This window comes from Podarcis gaigeae, assembly GCF_964106915.1.
Source record: "Podarcis gaigeae genome assembly, chromosome: 10".
Classification (NCBI taxonomy): domain Eukaryota; kingdom Metazoa; phylum Chordata; class Lepidosauria; order Squamata; family Lacertidae; genus Podarcis; species Podarcis gaigeae.
The window spans coordinates 50,673,399-50,690,715 of record NC_139686.1 but is presented as its reverse complement, the minus strand read 5'-3'; the positions used below and the strand labels follow the sequence as shown (position 1 = coordinate 50,690,715).

The following is a 17,317-nucleotide window of genomic DNA, read 5'->3' as shown; positions in this document are numbered from 1 at the left end:
TGGTTCGATCACTGGCAAGTAGGACTGGGAATGACTGCTGTTTGAAACCCTGGAAAGCCAATGCTTGAATGTTTGAAACCCTGGAAAGCCAATCTACATCTGTGTAGATGTTGTTGTTGTTGTTGTTTAGTCGTTTAGTCGTATCCAACTCTTTGTGACCCCATGGACCAGAGCAGGCCAGGCACTCCTGTCTTCCACTGCCTCCCGCAGTTTGGTCAAACTCATGCTGGTAGCTTCGAGAACACTGTCCACCATCTCGTCCTCTGACATCCCCTTCTCCTTGTGCCCTCCATCTTTCCCAACATCAGGGTCTTTTCCAGGGAGTCTTCTTTTCTCATGAGGTGGCCAAAGTACTGGAGCCTCAGCTTCAGGGTCTGTCCTTCCAGTGAGCACTCAGGGCTGATTTCCTTAAGAATGGATCGGTTTGATCTTCTTGCAGTCCATGGGACTCTCAGGAGTCTTCTCCAGCACCATAATTCAAAAGCATCAATTCTTCAGCGATCAGCCTTCTTTATGGTCCAGCTCTCACTTCCATACATCACTACTGGGAAAACCATAGCTTTAACTATATGGACCTTTGTTGGCAAGGTGATGTTTCTGCTTTTTAAGAGACATACATGTAGATGAATGTGCTTCAATTTTGGGTCCTCTGTTGTTGAAGTACAACTCCCATCATTTCTGGCCATGGAAAATCTGGCTCTGGGTGATGGGAGTTGTAGTCCCACCAACATTTGGTGGCCCAAGGTTGAAGAACACTGGTGCAGACAACACTGTACTCCATGAACCTGTTAGTCTGCCTCAGTATAAGGCAACCTCCTATGTTCAAATCCCTGGTTAGCTATGAAGTTCAGTGGATGCCTGAGGAAAACACATTTCCTTCTCATCCTAACCTACGTACATCACACTGCTCTGGCCCCTTTGGAGGAAAGGCAGAATAAAAATTCAACTGTCGGCAGTTGTGGCTAAACAATATTCAACACAATGTCTTCCAGATGTTTCTGAACTACTACAACTTCCATCAACTGTATGTTCAATAACTTCTGAAAGGCACCAGGGACCATCCCTGCAATATTGAGATTTAGCTGGAAGGTTCATTTCTCGACCTTGTGAAGTAGAGAAGAGGGTTTGAGTAGGAGGAAGAGGAGACTTTAAGATTCCCATTCTTGGAAAACATTTCCATAAATAATGACAGTCTTCAGCTGGGCTTTAATCTATTTGTGGTGCCTCTGCAGCTATCGAGACAGAAGAACAGAAGTACTCACACCACCATTCAGATTTAGAAATAATAGGTGTTTTTCAACCTGTTTAGCTAATTCAAAAACTAAGCATTCTGGAACAAAGAGGAGTGTTGTAAATTGTTTGGTTCCAAAGATCACATTGCGTAAGTGAAATACATTTGTCCACACGCAGAGGGGATCACTAATTCCCTTCCCCATCTGCAACCCCTGAAAACTGGCTCCGCTTTGGGATATGCTCTGGAGAAGTTGGAGGGGGATGCAGATGAGAGGGAAATTGGCAGCTACCTTGCACAAGAGGAAGGGCCTTAGATTTGCACAGCGGGGTCTTTGGATCCAAGCCAGCCTATGCTTTGTTTCTTTGACTTACTTGGCAAAAGGTCTCTCATAAATAAGGTTGTTTTGGTTTGCAGAATAGAAGGTAGGAGACAACAAGAAGAATGCTTTGTAAACTTTAAGCCACAGCTGGAGTCAGATTTTTTCCCCCTTGTACAAATAAATAAGAAGAATTGGAAGTTTTACAAAACACATGGAACAATACACAGTGGTTGTCATCTGGATAGACTGAACCTTTCTGGTTTTTAGCAGTTCTCAAAATAAAGAGGGATTTGGGGACTTTATGGGTCTCTGGGACACATGTTTGTGACAGCCGCTTCCAGATGGGTGGCTCCAAGCTCTTATAAAATACTGTTCTTCTGTAAGATACAGAATTGCAAGTGACTTTCAACACTTTCAGGGATATTACACTTTTTTTCTGAATGTTAATCCCACTACGTTGATACTAGTGAATGTGATGCAGCTGCTGTGTCAAGGGAAAGGGAAGCTCTAGTTCACCTAAGAGACCTTTGGGAGGAGGAATTCCAGGTGATCCTTAAAACTAAAAATCTGTAATTTATTTAGCACTACACATGCTTACTAATGTGAGTGTAGTTGCCCATTAGTGGCCATGAACTTTTCTTTTGGATTGAAAGTGCTTCAGTAGGGAAATGGCAACACATTGCCAAAATGGTGGTGACCATATTTTATTTTATTTTTTGTCTTTTTAAAGTGTTATGGTGCTGTAACACTTTTTTATTTAAAGAACATCTGTAATATTCATTAGTATCAAAAGGGAAGATTGGGGACACTTAAATTCCCAGGATGTTTATTTTCTGCCATAAACCAAATTCCAAACTTACGCTGCTGTCCTGTAGACAAATACATACAGACTTATATCTATAGACTTAAATGTTGTTATTTAAAATATAGTATTCATGTTGTTAAACATATGGTTTTTCCATCAAAGCTCTATACCTGATAATTAGAACTACAAAGGAAGCCACAAGTCATCATTAGCTATGAATAACAGAAATGATTCTGAATTAGGTGTGGTGCTAAGAGATTAGAAAACAAAGCTCATTTGAATGGTGCACATTCTCATCAGCTGGTAGACTGCTTCAAAGCCCATCTGCAACTTTGCACAGTCATTTTCAGAAACAAAAATAAACTGATTTAACATGTGATATAGTGCATGTACACACACACACACACACACCTGTAATTTGGTTAAAATTAACAAAATTTGAATTTATAATTATCACTTTTCACTGCATAGTGCCAAGGCTCAATGTGATGAACAATGTGCTAATTATTTGTTTAAGCATCCTTCCTTTACAAAAAAAGTGTGTTTAATAAGGGCAAAAAGAAAGCTTTAAAATCTCTATTTCGTTTTCCCGATTGTCAGTCTTCCTGTGCTGTGAGCTGCAGAATGGGACACAACTATACCATGTATCCCATAATCAGAGAGCTGCCAGTCCCTCCTGAACCCTAATAAATCTATTGTCATGATCATAATGGCATTATGTACCATCCATAGTTCAAAGGCCTACCCAGGCTGATGTCAATTTAACCCCAGATCATATATTTATAAGAGGAAGGCATTCATATCAGCAAAAGCTGCCTGCATGAGGCAGTAATTTGATCATGAAGGAACTATAGCTCAGTGGTAGACCATCTGCTTTTGCACTCAAAAGATCCTAGGCTCAGTCTCCAGCATCTCCAAGTATGACCAGGAGACTGCCCTGCCTAAAACCCCAAATAACCACTGCCACTCAGTGTAGACAGTTGGGCTACTTAGCATAATAGTTTGCTATGTTCTTACAAGTTTGCAGGAGTCCCCACTCTTGGTTTCATATCAAAATTACAGAAAGATCATCATAAATAATTGACTAAAGGTAAAGGTAAAGGGACCCCTGACCATTAGGTCCAGTCATGGCCGACTCTGGGGTTGTGGCGCTCATCTCACATTATTGGCCAAGGGAGCCGGCATACAGCTTCCGGGTCATGTGGCCAGCATAACTAAGACGCTTCTGGCAAACCAGAGCAGCACATGGAAATGCCGTTTACCTTCCCGCCGGAGCGGTACCTATTTATCTACTTGCACTTTGACGTGCTTTCGAACTGCTAGGTTGGCAGGAGCAGGGACCAAGCAACGGGAGCTCACCCCGTCGCGGGGATTCGAGCCGCCAACCTTCTGATCGACAAGTCCTAGGCTCTGTGGTTTAATGCACAGCGCCACCCGTGTCCCTCTAAATAATTGACTACTCCTCTCTCAATTAATTCAAATTAAGTGCATAATTTGCTTTGCCAACAGCATGAGGTTTATAGAACACAATCAAGTGCTAGAGGACCCACAAAGAGATATTGTGATAATGTCCTCCCGGGACTGTGGCAGTAAGAAACTGCCCGGGATGTGAGTCACAGTGTGAGCCGACAGCCAGGAAATAGGCCACAGTCCTCTCACAATTTTACAAAACGTACGCTTGTAGAGCCAAACGTCAATACCAAGAAACTGAGTGCCCTTGCCAAGTTTTTGAAAGGGCAGTGCCAGAAGCTGAATCATTGGTCACAGCATGTCAGCAGAGGAGGTTCAGAGAGACTTGAGAAAACAGAAGGTGAAAAACGTAAGGTTGAATAAAAAGGTAGGAAGCAGGAGTACAAGAAAATCCTGAAAAGTACAGTCTGGCTGGCAAGACTCCAGTTGGACATTCTAGATCAAAAGTTCCATGTAATATGACCATGTAACAATGGGATTTTATACTCAACCTTGCAGCATTTCACTGGAGCCACCAGTGACTTTAATAACTCATTTCTGTTCTGCTCACTGACATATCTATCCCTTCCTGCCCACAGGACTAGGAGGAGTAAAATAAACAATAGCTCATAAAGCAATTTTAATAGGCAGAGTGTTTCATCGTCAATCTTACTTCACATACGAATTCTGTAAGGTAAGTCGCTGTTCCTCAGCTTTGCCAAGATCGTGCCGGGTCTATGAGTTGGCATGTATTTTAATTAGTGTGGAGTGTGCAGCTCACATTACCTCATATGTAAGCACATGACCTGGTGCTTAATGAAGGGAGTACATGAAATCTGCACATAGGGCAATCACTAATGGGAACTCACTTTCCCTCTCTCAAATACAGACCCTCCAGAGGCCACATGGACATGATGGCTAGCACTGATGGGAATTGGAGTACAAAAACCTATCTAGAGACAGAAGTTCCCCCACGCTTCTCTAAAGCCTGTTGTATTGTCATATTACTAAAAAAAAAAAAAATGTGCTTGGTATAATTTGTAAAAACAACCTTAGGAGAGTTGAGATATGCATTTACCGTGGCAAAGGTACCTTAGAGACATTATAATACGTTCACTAAACTTGCTGGAGGAGGATACAGAATTGAGAGGAGCCTATGAATGTGTGTAGTTTGAGATGTATCTTGGTATGTATGGTGTTCAGCACTTGGCATGCAAAAATATTCACATATAACATGCCTTTTACACTGTGCTGGGAATTTTTAAACCTTGAATATATTTGCTTCAAAATTAAGGAAATACATATATAAAGAAATATTGTTTCTCACCACATGTGCACATACCACATTAGAAAAAAATGGTTCAATGAAACAAATATAAGCCAAAAAAGCAAGAATTTATGATTACACAGATGTGATATTATCTTCAGATTCTTTCTCTCCCAAGTTAACACTGCCTGTAATGGTAGATTCTTCATGAGCTGCAGCATTGTCCTGTATTTTTTTTGAACAACGTGGTATTTGACCACAAAAGTACATATAAATCCATGGATTAACACAGCTGTTAAGATTCCCTAGGAGCATAAGAATGGCTATTACTGGACCTGAAAGGAAAAGAATTTATAAGTCATTCAGAGAAGACAAAGAAATATGTTGCAGGGGAAATGACTTTACCATTCTCTCTCTCTCTCTCTCTCTCTCTCTCTCTCTCTCTCTCTCTCTCTCTCAATGAAAAACTGTTTTTTATACCCTGAACAGATGTTTATGCCCTGAAGTGTAAACTCACTCAATAAAAGAACATTAATAAAAGATATACATAAGAAATTTTTTGATCCCATTGATCTTCAACCAATTAACTTACTATAGATTTGTTTGGAAATGGCTGAAGATTTTCCAAATATCTTTAGAAACATTTTGTCACAGTTTCAAAATCCAGTCTATTATTTCTCTAGAATCAGATTATTGTTCAATTCAACATAGTGTTTCTCTTGCACTATAGACTATTTGGAAATGTCTCGTTCAGTTTTGACTTGAGCAAATACTCCAGTTGATCTGCTCCAGTTGTTCATAAATCATAATGGGCATAACATTCAGCAGCCTTTGGGGCACAAGCATTTCAATAAGTTTTGAAGCAAAATTCTACTCATTTAAAAACAATTGATTTCCTGTGTTTGTTCTTTAAATTGGCAATAAATATCATTTGATATTTTTTTTCTTATTAAGCCGTTTAATATTATGCCCATGTTTAGAACTATTATAAGTCCATCCAGATATTTAAAATATAGCAATGTGATTATTGGCTATGTATCGGGCAAGATTATTGGCCTTACCTTCAGTCCTAGCATCACTGGGGTGCCAGGCAGTCCACAGCTGTGCAATGAAAAAAGGTGACCAACAGAAAATATAAGCCACAACTATCACCACTGTCATCTTGATAGTCTTGATCATAGCCTTCGATGTACAACTTGCATTGTTTCCCTGGCATGGCTGTATTTCCTTCTGATTCGTCACTTCCAATTCATTGCAGCTTTTCAAATGCATGTGCATTTGAATTGCTCTGCAGATCCTCACATGACATACTATGAGGACAGCTGCAGGGAGGAAGAAAATAGCTATGGAAATCCAAGTCACATACACCTTTGTGCCCCAGGGTTCAATGAAGTCGGCTTGGCAGTCAAAGATGCCTGGGGATACCTCTCTCTTCCGAAAGATAAATACCTGGGGAACGCTGAAGACCAGAGAAATGAACCAGCTTGTGCAGATTGGAGGGTTCCAAAGGGCCGCCTTCTTTGGAAAAGAGGCCATGGGGTGGCACACCGCTTGGTATCTATCCAGTGCCATAACCACTATCATATAAGTGGAGGCAAACATGCTCAACAGCTGGAGGTAAATGATGGTTCTGCACAGAATGTCTGGGCCCATGAAAACATCTGTAATTTTCCAAAAGAGCTGTGGAAGAACTTGGAAGAATGCAACCATCAGGTCTGCAATGCTCAGGTGAAGCAGGAAAACATACATCCTAGACAGCTTCATTCTTCTCCTCCATAACACCAGGATGAGGATGATGTTGCCCACAGACGCTGTCGCAAATATTATCCCCAGCACAGCGATTTCTACCAGAGCTAATTGTTCATTTCTCGATTGCCTTTCGGGAAGAGCTGGTGCATTTGTGGAGTTGAGAAAACCGGGAAGGAAAGGAACGCCAGGCTCATAGTCATCTTTGGAAAATGAGAAATTCTTCATAATGCAGAAGAGCTACTTTCAGAGAGGGTCACTTAGGTTGGCAGCCGTGGAAGACAAGCTATTAAATATATCGCCAGTTGTTTATGTTTCAGTGTGTCTTGGAACATATGGGTTCACGCACCAGTGGACTTGAATTTCAAACTTTCTCTCTCGTTGTCCAATAAAAACATCTAAAAACAAAACAAAAAAACCACAGCAGCTTTACTCTTAACAAGTAGATCTTTATGTAACTTGAGAAACTGCAGTTGTCTTAGCCAGGAGGAAAATCAGAAACACACACATACACTGAAACTTGTTGGCTTATAGAAAGTGAACTACCTATTTGCATTGACATCCCAAAATAAAAGCAGCCAAATTCATGCTTATACATTTGCTTATGGAATATTTGCCTAGTATCTACGTGACAACTGTGTTCTTTAATGTACCATAATTCTCTTCATCATATAATGACAAAGCTTTCTACGTATGTACATGGAAAGGCTGTGCACTTTTTCATCAAAAAGGAATGAAAACCCCCAGAACAAAGAAGTAGACTTAAAACAATATATTCAACAAGGGGACCATATTTTCCCATTAACTTTTTTCTCCCACCACAAAAAGGTGCATTCACTATAAAAGATGTCTCCAAAAATAATCCTAGTTCTCCTTTGTTCTTTCCTTGTACAAAATTAAATATCATGATTGGAATCCCTTTCTTCATACAAAATAAATCCATGTCAATATAACCTAGAACTACACATCTGTTCTTGTATTTTTCACATTGAGCAAAAATACAATGGAGGATGCAGATTTAAAAAGTGCAAATAAGATTTTCTTTGCCGTTTGAATGACCACAGCTTGTGAAACTGCCAGGCAGATTTACAGCTCTCCAGGCTTCTTCGTTTCTTGGTATAGACTACACTGTTTTATTGCAAAAAAAACTACTGTTGATTTTGGGAAGGGCATGGCTGCTTCATACATTTACATTTTTAGGATGTGCCCATATTAGTCTGCAATGAAAATACGCAATGCATGAATGCAACAAAAATGTGATAGCAAATACACAATTTTGTAGCGGTTCCTCATACCAGTTCTTCCAGAACAGATTCCCAACGAGGGTATACTCGGAAGCAAACACAAGGCTGCCTTGCTGAGTATTGTACAAAGCAGCTCCACAGCAGAGCTAAAATCCTACACCTGTCGCTGTAGTCTCTACAGTATTATCAAACAGAGGTGTGCAATATTTTGGTCTACATTCCGACAAATATTCCCTCAATTTCCCTCCTTTGCTCCCCGCCCTACTATCATAAATATCAAATGGTCCCGAGCAAACACTGTCCCTTGTTTCTTATTTCCACCAGTTTAAGGCATGTTGTGTATCGGCAAACTAATAGGTCAACTCTTCTCTCTGTATTCATTAAAAAGGGCTATAGTACTTACTTAGCTTGCAGGTGTTGTTAAGTCTTGATAATCAGTGTCCATAAAGCAAAACGAATCCACAGTATCCTCAAAACGAGCATTCCCCTGCCTGCTTAAAGCTGCATAGCAATAACTGAGCGACTGAGAAATATTTCTCCAGCTTTGATTCTGGGGAAAAAGTGGGGGGGGGGGACGTCCTTGCATTTGTTATATTGCAAACTCTTATGTACTTCGGCTTCTCTTAAGGTCAACAATTCTTCCACAGCGAACACTTGGTTTGTATTTAGATGAGGTTTTCAAGAGAAAATACTCTTAGTCACCGGATGTGTGAAATTGCTGCAAGTTCATCAAATCCTTCCCTTTAACATAAACATAGCCTCATGTTTTCCGCTTCTCTTTTATAGTGTGCTATATATTAATGTTGTTGTTTGGACTAGAAATGTAAACTGATGTTCCCGAAACAGCGAAAGCCTAGCTTTTACAGTGGCAAAAGTGACCACAAATGGAATGCCATACATTAGTGTTCAGGTTCCTTCACATTTACAGGAAGTAGTAGCTGGTCACAGTCCAGTATATTTTGAAATGCTTTTCTGGAACTTATAGTTTCGCAGGTGATGCTTGCAGATCTTCTTCTCGAAACAAATTCAGAAAGCCACTTATAATTCAGCTATGCATTTCTTCCCCTGCTAACCTGAAAGCACATCCAACACAACCCCAAATGAATGCTGGGAAATGCAGTTTATTAAGGATGCTGGGAATTATAGTGCTGTGAGAAGGAAACTATAGTTCCCAGGATTCTTTGGAGGTAGTCACGTGCTTTAAGTGTGCACTGAGTGTGTATTATAATTGTATGGCATGGATCTGCCCTAAGCCAAACCTCTTCTGATCCCCCTTAAATGCAGACTGCCAAGATCCTAAATCTATTTTAGATTTCATGCATAACCACGTGCCAAACCACATGCACTAGTTCTCATTTTACAGTTGCTTATGAATGTGGGCACATGTGAGCCACATCTAAGGGTTTTGCATCCTCAAGGACCGCAACTTGAATAACCAAGATCTTGCTCTCCAGGGTTTCTGCAGCAGGCAGTTTGCCAGTCCCCACTGACCAAGACGACATCTGCGTCCTTGGCTAAGAGCTCAAGCCATTCCTGCCAGTTTGATAACTTCTTTGCTGAAATTATTCCAAGATCTGTGGAAAAAAAGGAACAAGTGTGCACCTGCTTCTTCATCTCTCATCACAAAAATGCCAACTGTTATGTACTGAAATTCTCACCCTGGGCCAGCAGGGGGATACTGTAGATAGTTCAGGTCCACATATGCAAATAAGGGATCGAAAGTGACGTTCAGTGATTGGATAGTTACAGAAAATGGTTACTGTTGCGTTCTAGTGGAGCTCTATATAAGCAGGCTGGCTGAACCCTTCAGTTCAGTTCTGTTCTGACCTGTGAATAAACAAGAGCTGTTTGGAGAATTGCTGGGTCGTCTGATATGTTCACTCACAACTTAACACCAACACTCAGGAAATGGGTGGACTGTGAACCTGCACCATTCCATTTCTTTCTGTGTTTGAATAAGGTAAAACACAACAAGGAAAGTGCATAGTTCTTTGGATCAGATTATACCTTTCAATGCAATTTGCCTTCCTGGCCTCTTTGGGTTGACCTTTTCATTCATTTACAATGTCCAAAACTGAAATGCAGAAACAGTTGTGCACTACTATCATGTTTTCAAGGTCCAGATATCACATTGCAATCTACGGCTGTGTATACGCTACAGCTTTAAAGCACATTTGAAGCACATTCTTTCCCTCAAAGAATTCTGGGCACTGCAGTTTGTGAAGAGCTACTAAAGATTGTAACTCTGTAAGGGGGTAAACTACAATTCTTTGAGGGAAATAATGTGCTTTGAAGGTCTAGTGTGTACACAGCTATTGTGTGTTTCCTTCTCCCTTTGGAAATGGGGGGGGGGGGTGAAGCGGGAATTATGACTGCAGATGGAGAATCATGCCAAACATATAAAATATTAAATCATTAAGCTCACTTCGTGCTCATGAGATATATCACATTACAGTGGTACCTCGGGTTAAGTACGGTATTTAATTCGTTCTGGAAGTCTGTTCTTAATCTGAAACTGTTCTTAACCTGAAGCACCACTTTAGCTAATGGGGCCTCCCACTGCTGCCGTGCCACTGCCGCGCGATTTCTGTTCTCATCCTGAAGCAAAGTTCTTAACCTGAGGTACTATTTCTGGATTAGCGGAGTCTGTAACTGAAGCGTATGTAACCTGAGGTACCACTGTACAGTGAGTTTTCAGGTTCCCCACCCACCAATAAACTGTGTTAAGTTGTGGGTTGACACAGCAGACGACACAGCGATTTCTCCCAAGCAGCTCTTTATTTTGTAAGCTGGAACAGAACTAAGCTGAGGAGCTCAGCCTGCTTATATAGAGCTCCAGAACAATGTAACTGTTGCCATTTTCTAAAACTATCCAATCACTGAACGTCACTTTTCGATCCTTCATTTGCATACAAAACTATCCAATCACTGGTCAACCGGCTCCAAAACTCCTTGGGCGATCAGCTTGTCCAGTTGTTCGTCCACCTTAGCCTTGAGAGCAAAGGGAACCCGGCGTGGCTTTAGCTTGATGGGGGCGACTTGTGGATCAAGGTTAAAGGAGATGGGTGTACCTGTATATTGCCCCAAAGTGCCGTCAAAAACCTCGGCAAAGTCTTTGACCAGACCCTCAGTCTCTGCATTAGAGATGCAGTTGATGCCGGTGACTTCCAGGCCGAGGGCATCAAATCAGTCTAGCCCTAGGAGGCTTGGCCACTGACCTTCGACCACCACCAACCGGAGCAGGCCCGAAAAATCCTTGAAGGCAATCCGGAACCAGCCAACGCCTACCACGGGAATGTCGTTTCCCTGGTAGTCTCTCAGGTGTACACGGTGAGAGTCGAGTTGCCTTTTGGACACTCTGGGTACCAGTCTTTTGATGGTGCTCCAAGACACGATGGACAGGGCAGACCTGGTGTCAATCTCCATGTCACATGGAGCTCCTTCAATGAGCACCGTGACGTTCAACTTGCGTCGCGTAGGCGAGTCGGTTTGGCCAATCGTGGTTCCAGACGGGCAGCGGCAGTTGGTGAGAGCGAAACAGCTTTCCTTGGCAGACTGGAGTGAAGACTTGGACTTGCGAGTCAGTGAAGGGGGGGGGTGTCAGACGGAGCCGATCAGCAGACCGTAGCAATGTGGCTCCTTCTGGAACACTTCCGACAGATGGCGTCTCTGAATCAACACTTGGCACGGGAATGGTTGCCTCCGCAGTCGGCACATTCCAGTTGGCCCTTGGACTTCTGTTGGAACTTCCTGCGCTCCCGCTTTGTCTGGTGCACGTCATCGTCTTCACTGGAGGATGCCTCATCACTGCTGGCCTCTTCGTGATGCACTGGAACTGGCTTCCTAGCAAGACGCGGGCTGCTGGACTTGCGGATCTCCTGGCAGCAATCTTGGACGGCTTTGGTGCGTAATGGTTGCGGAGCTTCTCTTGGATCGTGTCCCACGGTGTTGCCTGGACTGCTTCAGGCGCAACCAATGCTCGGGCCGTCTCAAACACCTCAGGCCCACAGAGGCTGAGAAATAGGCCCCGCTTCCGTTCCTTTGATACTGCTGTCAGCTCATTGGCATGGAGGTAGCAGTCGAACCGAGCGAGGTAGGAGTCCCATGATTCAGAGGCTGGCGCAAATGGTGGTAGAGGCACAAGTGAAGCCATGATTCCGATGCCGGCATGAAGGGCGATGGATGGAACACAGTGCTCTAGCCAGAACAGTCAGCTCTGAATTGGTTCTGTCCAGTGATTTCGCTCAGAGATTTCGCTCTGTGATTCAGCTCAGTGATTCAGCTCCGTTCAGAGGATGGCCACATCTGGCTGTGCTCTGATGTCGATCGATCCTATCCTCGTCGCCAGTGTTAAGTTGTGGGTTGACATAGAAGACACAGCGATTTCTCCCAAGCAGCTCTTTATTTTGTAAGCTGGAACAGAACTAAGCTGAGGAGCTCAGTCAGCCTGAGCTCCAGAACAATGTAACTGTTGCCATTTTCTAAAACTATCCAATCACTGAGCGTCACTTTTTGATCCTTCATTTGCATAACTATCTACAGTATCCCCCTGCTGGCCCAGGGTGAGAAACCTCAGTACATAACAAACTGGATATAAGGGTCAAGCCAGACTTAACATTTGACTCATAGAGTTGTGTCAAGAATGCACATGCAAACTTCCATAACGATATATCAATTTTTTAAAGCTGATTTTCATTTTTTCCTTCTCCCATTGAGAAATGTGTGCTGGGACTATGACCGCAGACCCTTCCAAATATGCAATGTTCAATGAAGTTATCCCATTTTTTAAATGAGCCAAAATACACAGGTCTATTAGACCAAAGACCTCACATAACTTGCACCACAGAACATATGGGCTTTTGCCACTGTTGACCAACCTTTTGCCCCATTGTGGTGTTTTGATTCAGAACGTCTGCCTCAGTTTTTGGCTCTGATCCCAAGACGCTGTTTTTTAAGAGAACTAAGTGAAGCAGAGTCTGTTCAGACTCTGGGAGCCTGGAAGAACTCTAGAAGGCCTCTTGCTTAGTTTGGATGGACATTCGATATCCTCTAAAGGGGGAAAGGAACTATGTTTGCTAGAGGAAAAATAACAAAACCAAGGTCCTTAGAAGTTTACAATTACATTAGAATAGTGGTGGTTGTTCATTTGTATTGTAATAAAAAATGGGGTTATCAACCAGTTAAAATTATTTTGTCCAGTTGTCCAAAAATTGATGAGTTAAAAAAACGTTTGCCTACCGCATTGAATTCAGACTTACTCCTAGGTAAATACATACTGCAGCATTAATATAGATAATATTTTTTAGGAAACTTAACCAGGCAATTTTTCTCAGTTAAGCTCAAGGGAAATATTTCTCTAATTTGGATTTTCACTGACTTTTTAAAAGCACTAAATAGTGAATTTAAAATTCCTGAAGCTACATGGGGCACTTCTAGGTGGCTGTTCACTCTGGAGTCTGTGGTTTGCATGCATGCAAGTTTGGAACAGTTTCCACATGACATTGTCTTAATCTGAAAGCTTACCCATATTATTTCCCCATTTAATCCAAACTTACAATTTCTGTGGAAAAGCCAGTAAGTAGCAAAACAAAACATAAATGGTAAATCTGGAATTAATTGGGGTAGGGGAGTAAGGTTGGCATTTTTATTGGGTTGATGCTATGTGGATGCTGCAAAAATAATAAAATAATAAAAATGCTCAGCACCAAGTACAGAAGAAGCTGCCATGTGGAGGCACCCACAATGAATAGGTTAGAATAGTTTCTCCCTTGTGTGCAGTGATTATCAACCACAAAATGTATCGCAAGAACTTTACTTCATAGTTTGGCTAAGTAGCCAGGATGTTTCAATAGGAAGAGCTGTTGACTACTTCATCGTTAGGATAAAAATAGGCTCTGCGATATCTGGGATTTTTCAGTGTAATTATGGTAACATAAACATAGTCCTTCTAGGAACAGAATGATTGCTAGCAGATGTATGTAGCCATATAAACAAGATTACCAAAGGAATATTTATTGTTTCAGCATGCAGGAATATGAAGAGAGAGTATCAGAGATTCTGTAAAATTTCACAACGCTCTAGATTTTTTTACTTATCAGCTGCACCTTCATTGATAAACTTGTAATGGTTTCATATTATATTGCACAATTTTTTGGCCGTTGGTTGGATCCAACCTTAGCCATGCTTAGAGTTGATCCGTTGAAATCAGTGTGACTTAAGTTAGTAATGATGACTAACGTTCAGTTGTTGATTTCACTAAGTGTAAGCATGACTAAGGCTGCAGTCCTAACCCCACTTAACTAGGACTGGGAGTACACCCCATTGAATTCAATAGGACTTAATTCCAAGTAGACATAGAATCATAGAATAGAATCATAGAATCATAGAGTTGGAAGAGACCACAAGGGCCATCGAGTCCAACCCCCTGCCAAGCAGGAAACACCATCAGAGCACTCCTGACATATGGTTGTCAAGTCTCTGCTTAAAGACCTCCAAAGAAGGAGACTCCACCACACTCCTTGGCAGCAAATTCCACTGTCGAACAGCTCTTACTGTCAGGAAGTTCTTCCTAATGTTTAGGTGGAATCTTCTTTCTTGTAGTTTGGAGCCATTGCTTCGTGTCCGCTTCTCTGGAGCAGCTGAAAACAACCTTTCTCCCTTCTCTATGTGACATCCTTTTATATATTTGAACATGGCTATCATATCACCCCTTAACCTCCTCTTCTCCAGGCTAAACATCCCCAGCTCCCTTAGCCATTCCTCATAAGGCATCGTTTCCAGGCCTTTGACCATTTTGGTTGCCCTCCTCTGGACACGTTCCAGTTTGTCAGTGTCCTTCTTGAACTGTGGTCTAGGATTGTGCTGTAAGTCTGTATCCAGCCCAGTATGCTTTGCATCCATTATTTCAGTGGATATTTTCTGATTCTTGCATCTCCTTCCTCTAAAATATGATGCCCTTGTAACAGCCAGTGTGGTGTACCAATTCAGTGTACTGAATGTTAGACTAGGACCTGGGAGACCATGGTTCAAATGACCAGTCAGCAAGGAAGTTCACTGGGTGACTTTGTCAGCAACTGCTTCCCAGCCTAAATTACTTCACAGGGTTGTTGTGAGGATTAAATCAGGAGGGGAAGAACCATGTATGCCATCTTGAGCATCTGGGAGAAAAAGGTGTGTGTGCAGTGGGCAGTGTGTGTGAAATGGAAACAGCACTGTGGAGATTGGAAGAGACAAAAACAAAACCAGCTGAGTTTCCTACCACAGTTAGCTGCAACAGGTTTAGCTTTGGAGGGGCTGAACACATGCTTACTGTAAGAATGTATGTTGTATGTCAGGGCTAGGGAGCCTATGGTCCTCCAAAATGTTGCTGGACTACAATTCCCATCACCCCAACCATTGGCGATATTGGCTGAGGCTGATGGGAACTGGAGTCTAGCAACCTCTAGAGGAGCGTTTCCCAAACTTGGAGATCCAACTGTTTTTGAGCTACAATTCTCACCATCCCTGACCACTGGTCCTGCTAGCTAAGGATGATGGGAGTTGTAGTCCAAAAACAGTTGGAGACCCAAGTTTGGGAAACCCTGCTCTAGAGGAATACAGGTTCCTCAGCCCTGTGCTTACTTCCTACTTGGATAATTAAAACAGATTATACAAAAGTACAGTGGTACCTCTGGTTACGAACTTAATTCATTCTGGAGGTCTGTTCTTAACCTGAAACTGCTCTTAACCTGAGGTACCAATTTAGCTAATGGGGCCTCCTGTTGCCGCCATGCCGCCATTGCACAATTTCTGTTCTCATCCTAAGGTAAAGTTCTTAACCTGAGGTACTACTTCCGGGTTAGCGGAGTCTGTAACCCGAGGTGTTTGTAACCCAAGTTGCCACTGTATTCTAATTCTCCGGTATAAGCAAAACCCTGTAGTGCTGGTGTTGTCCCTGGGATTTCTCAGTACTCAAAACAGGGAGTGCCTAATAATACTTTTCCAAAGAAAAGGAATACATCCAATTACTATTGTTATCATTAGATTAAAAAATCAGATGTAAATGTGCTCAGATAACTTAATCAGACACACCTTCTATCTCCCTGCAGTTCACAAACTATAAATCAAGCAGGGGAACTTGAACCTTAATCTAACAAAGGAGTAAGACTAGTGGCGCAACAGGAGATCAGTACATGACTCTTTTTATCCCCTGGGAGATCCTATCTGTAATAGTAATCTTTTAACCTGCTTTCAATGGAACCCGCAGTGTCATTGTATACCGGGGGTCATAGGTTAACCTTGGATTCTTATTTATAGGGATGGATTTCACCGACTACAAAAGCATCACTTACTTGTGGGGAAGCACTGCCTGCACATGAATTTTGCCCCTGAGACTCCCAACTCACATCCAGCCGGATGACACTAACTGAACTTTCCCCTCTATCAATCTGTTTGCTGAAAGAAAAACCCAAGAAGGTTCTTCAAACTGCTTTTGAAAATGGAAAAAGCTGTGTGAATGTCACACTTACTTTTGACTGCTGAGTATTACCCACGCAGCTCATTTTTATCTGTGCCACTGTTGTTTTAAATTGTGTTTTTAATGCTGTGTATTCTACATTATTGGTTATTGTGGAAGGAAAGAGCAGGGTGGAAAACCATACAAATAAAAAAAAAATATGCCTGCCTGCTGATAGCCTTGGTGTTCCAACAACGCGTTTCATTCAGTGATGGTTGGAGAAGATGAATTACCTAGATTCCTCTCCTGAAAAGGGGGCTTCAGACAGGAGCAGAAGAAAAAATGAACAGAGAGCTGTGATTTTGGACTGTGATCTAAAAGCATTGGGGGAGGGGGGGGAGGTGGCAATACCCCTAAATATATGATATGGGAGCTGTGAACTTTGCCTGTTAGAATGGTTAAGCTCAGTGCTATTTTTCTAGAAAAAGAGGGGCCAGGACTCACAATGAACACCTCCTTGTTCTCTTATAATAGCAATGGCACCCACCTGAGAGATGCTGCAACTGAGTTCCAGTGAATTCTGGCTGGGGGGAAAGCCCTGATTAAACTATGCCTCCACCTATGAACAACCTGTGTCAATAAAGCAAACGCTACAGAACGTCAATAAGACTTCAGTTGACCTCCTACCAAAGGACATCAAACCTGGGTAAGTGCTGCATGGACCACCAGAACGCTTAACCCACAGAGGAAGGATGTGCATCACAATGGCATACACTTCCATAGACCAGAATTTATTTCATCACATGCATGGAGGGTTCT

The 17,317-nt window shown here is 42.2% G+C and overlaps 1 protein-coding gene across 1 annotated transcript; it reads right to left on the bottom strand.

The window, feature by feature from the left end:
- Positions 1 to 5,183: 5,183 nt before the first annotated feature.
- On the bottom strand, positions 5,184 to 7,220 carry LOC310825760 (mesotocin receptor-like). The gene is made up of 2 exons (XM_083699575.1): positions 6,136 to 7,220; positions 5,184 to 5,409 (listed from the first exon to the last, which is right to left on the bottom strand). The coding sequence occupies exons 1-2, from the start codon at positions 7,046 to 7,048 to the stop codon at positions 5,210 to 5,212; spliced, it is 1,113 nt and encodes a 370-aa protein (XP_083555701.1). The 5' UTR covers positions 7,049 to 7,220; the 3' UTR covers positions 5,184 to 5,209.
- Positions 7,221 to 17,317: the final 10,097 nt, after the last annotated feature.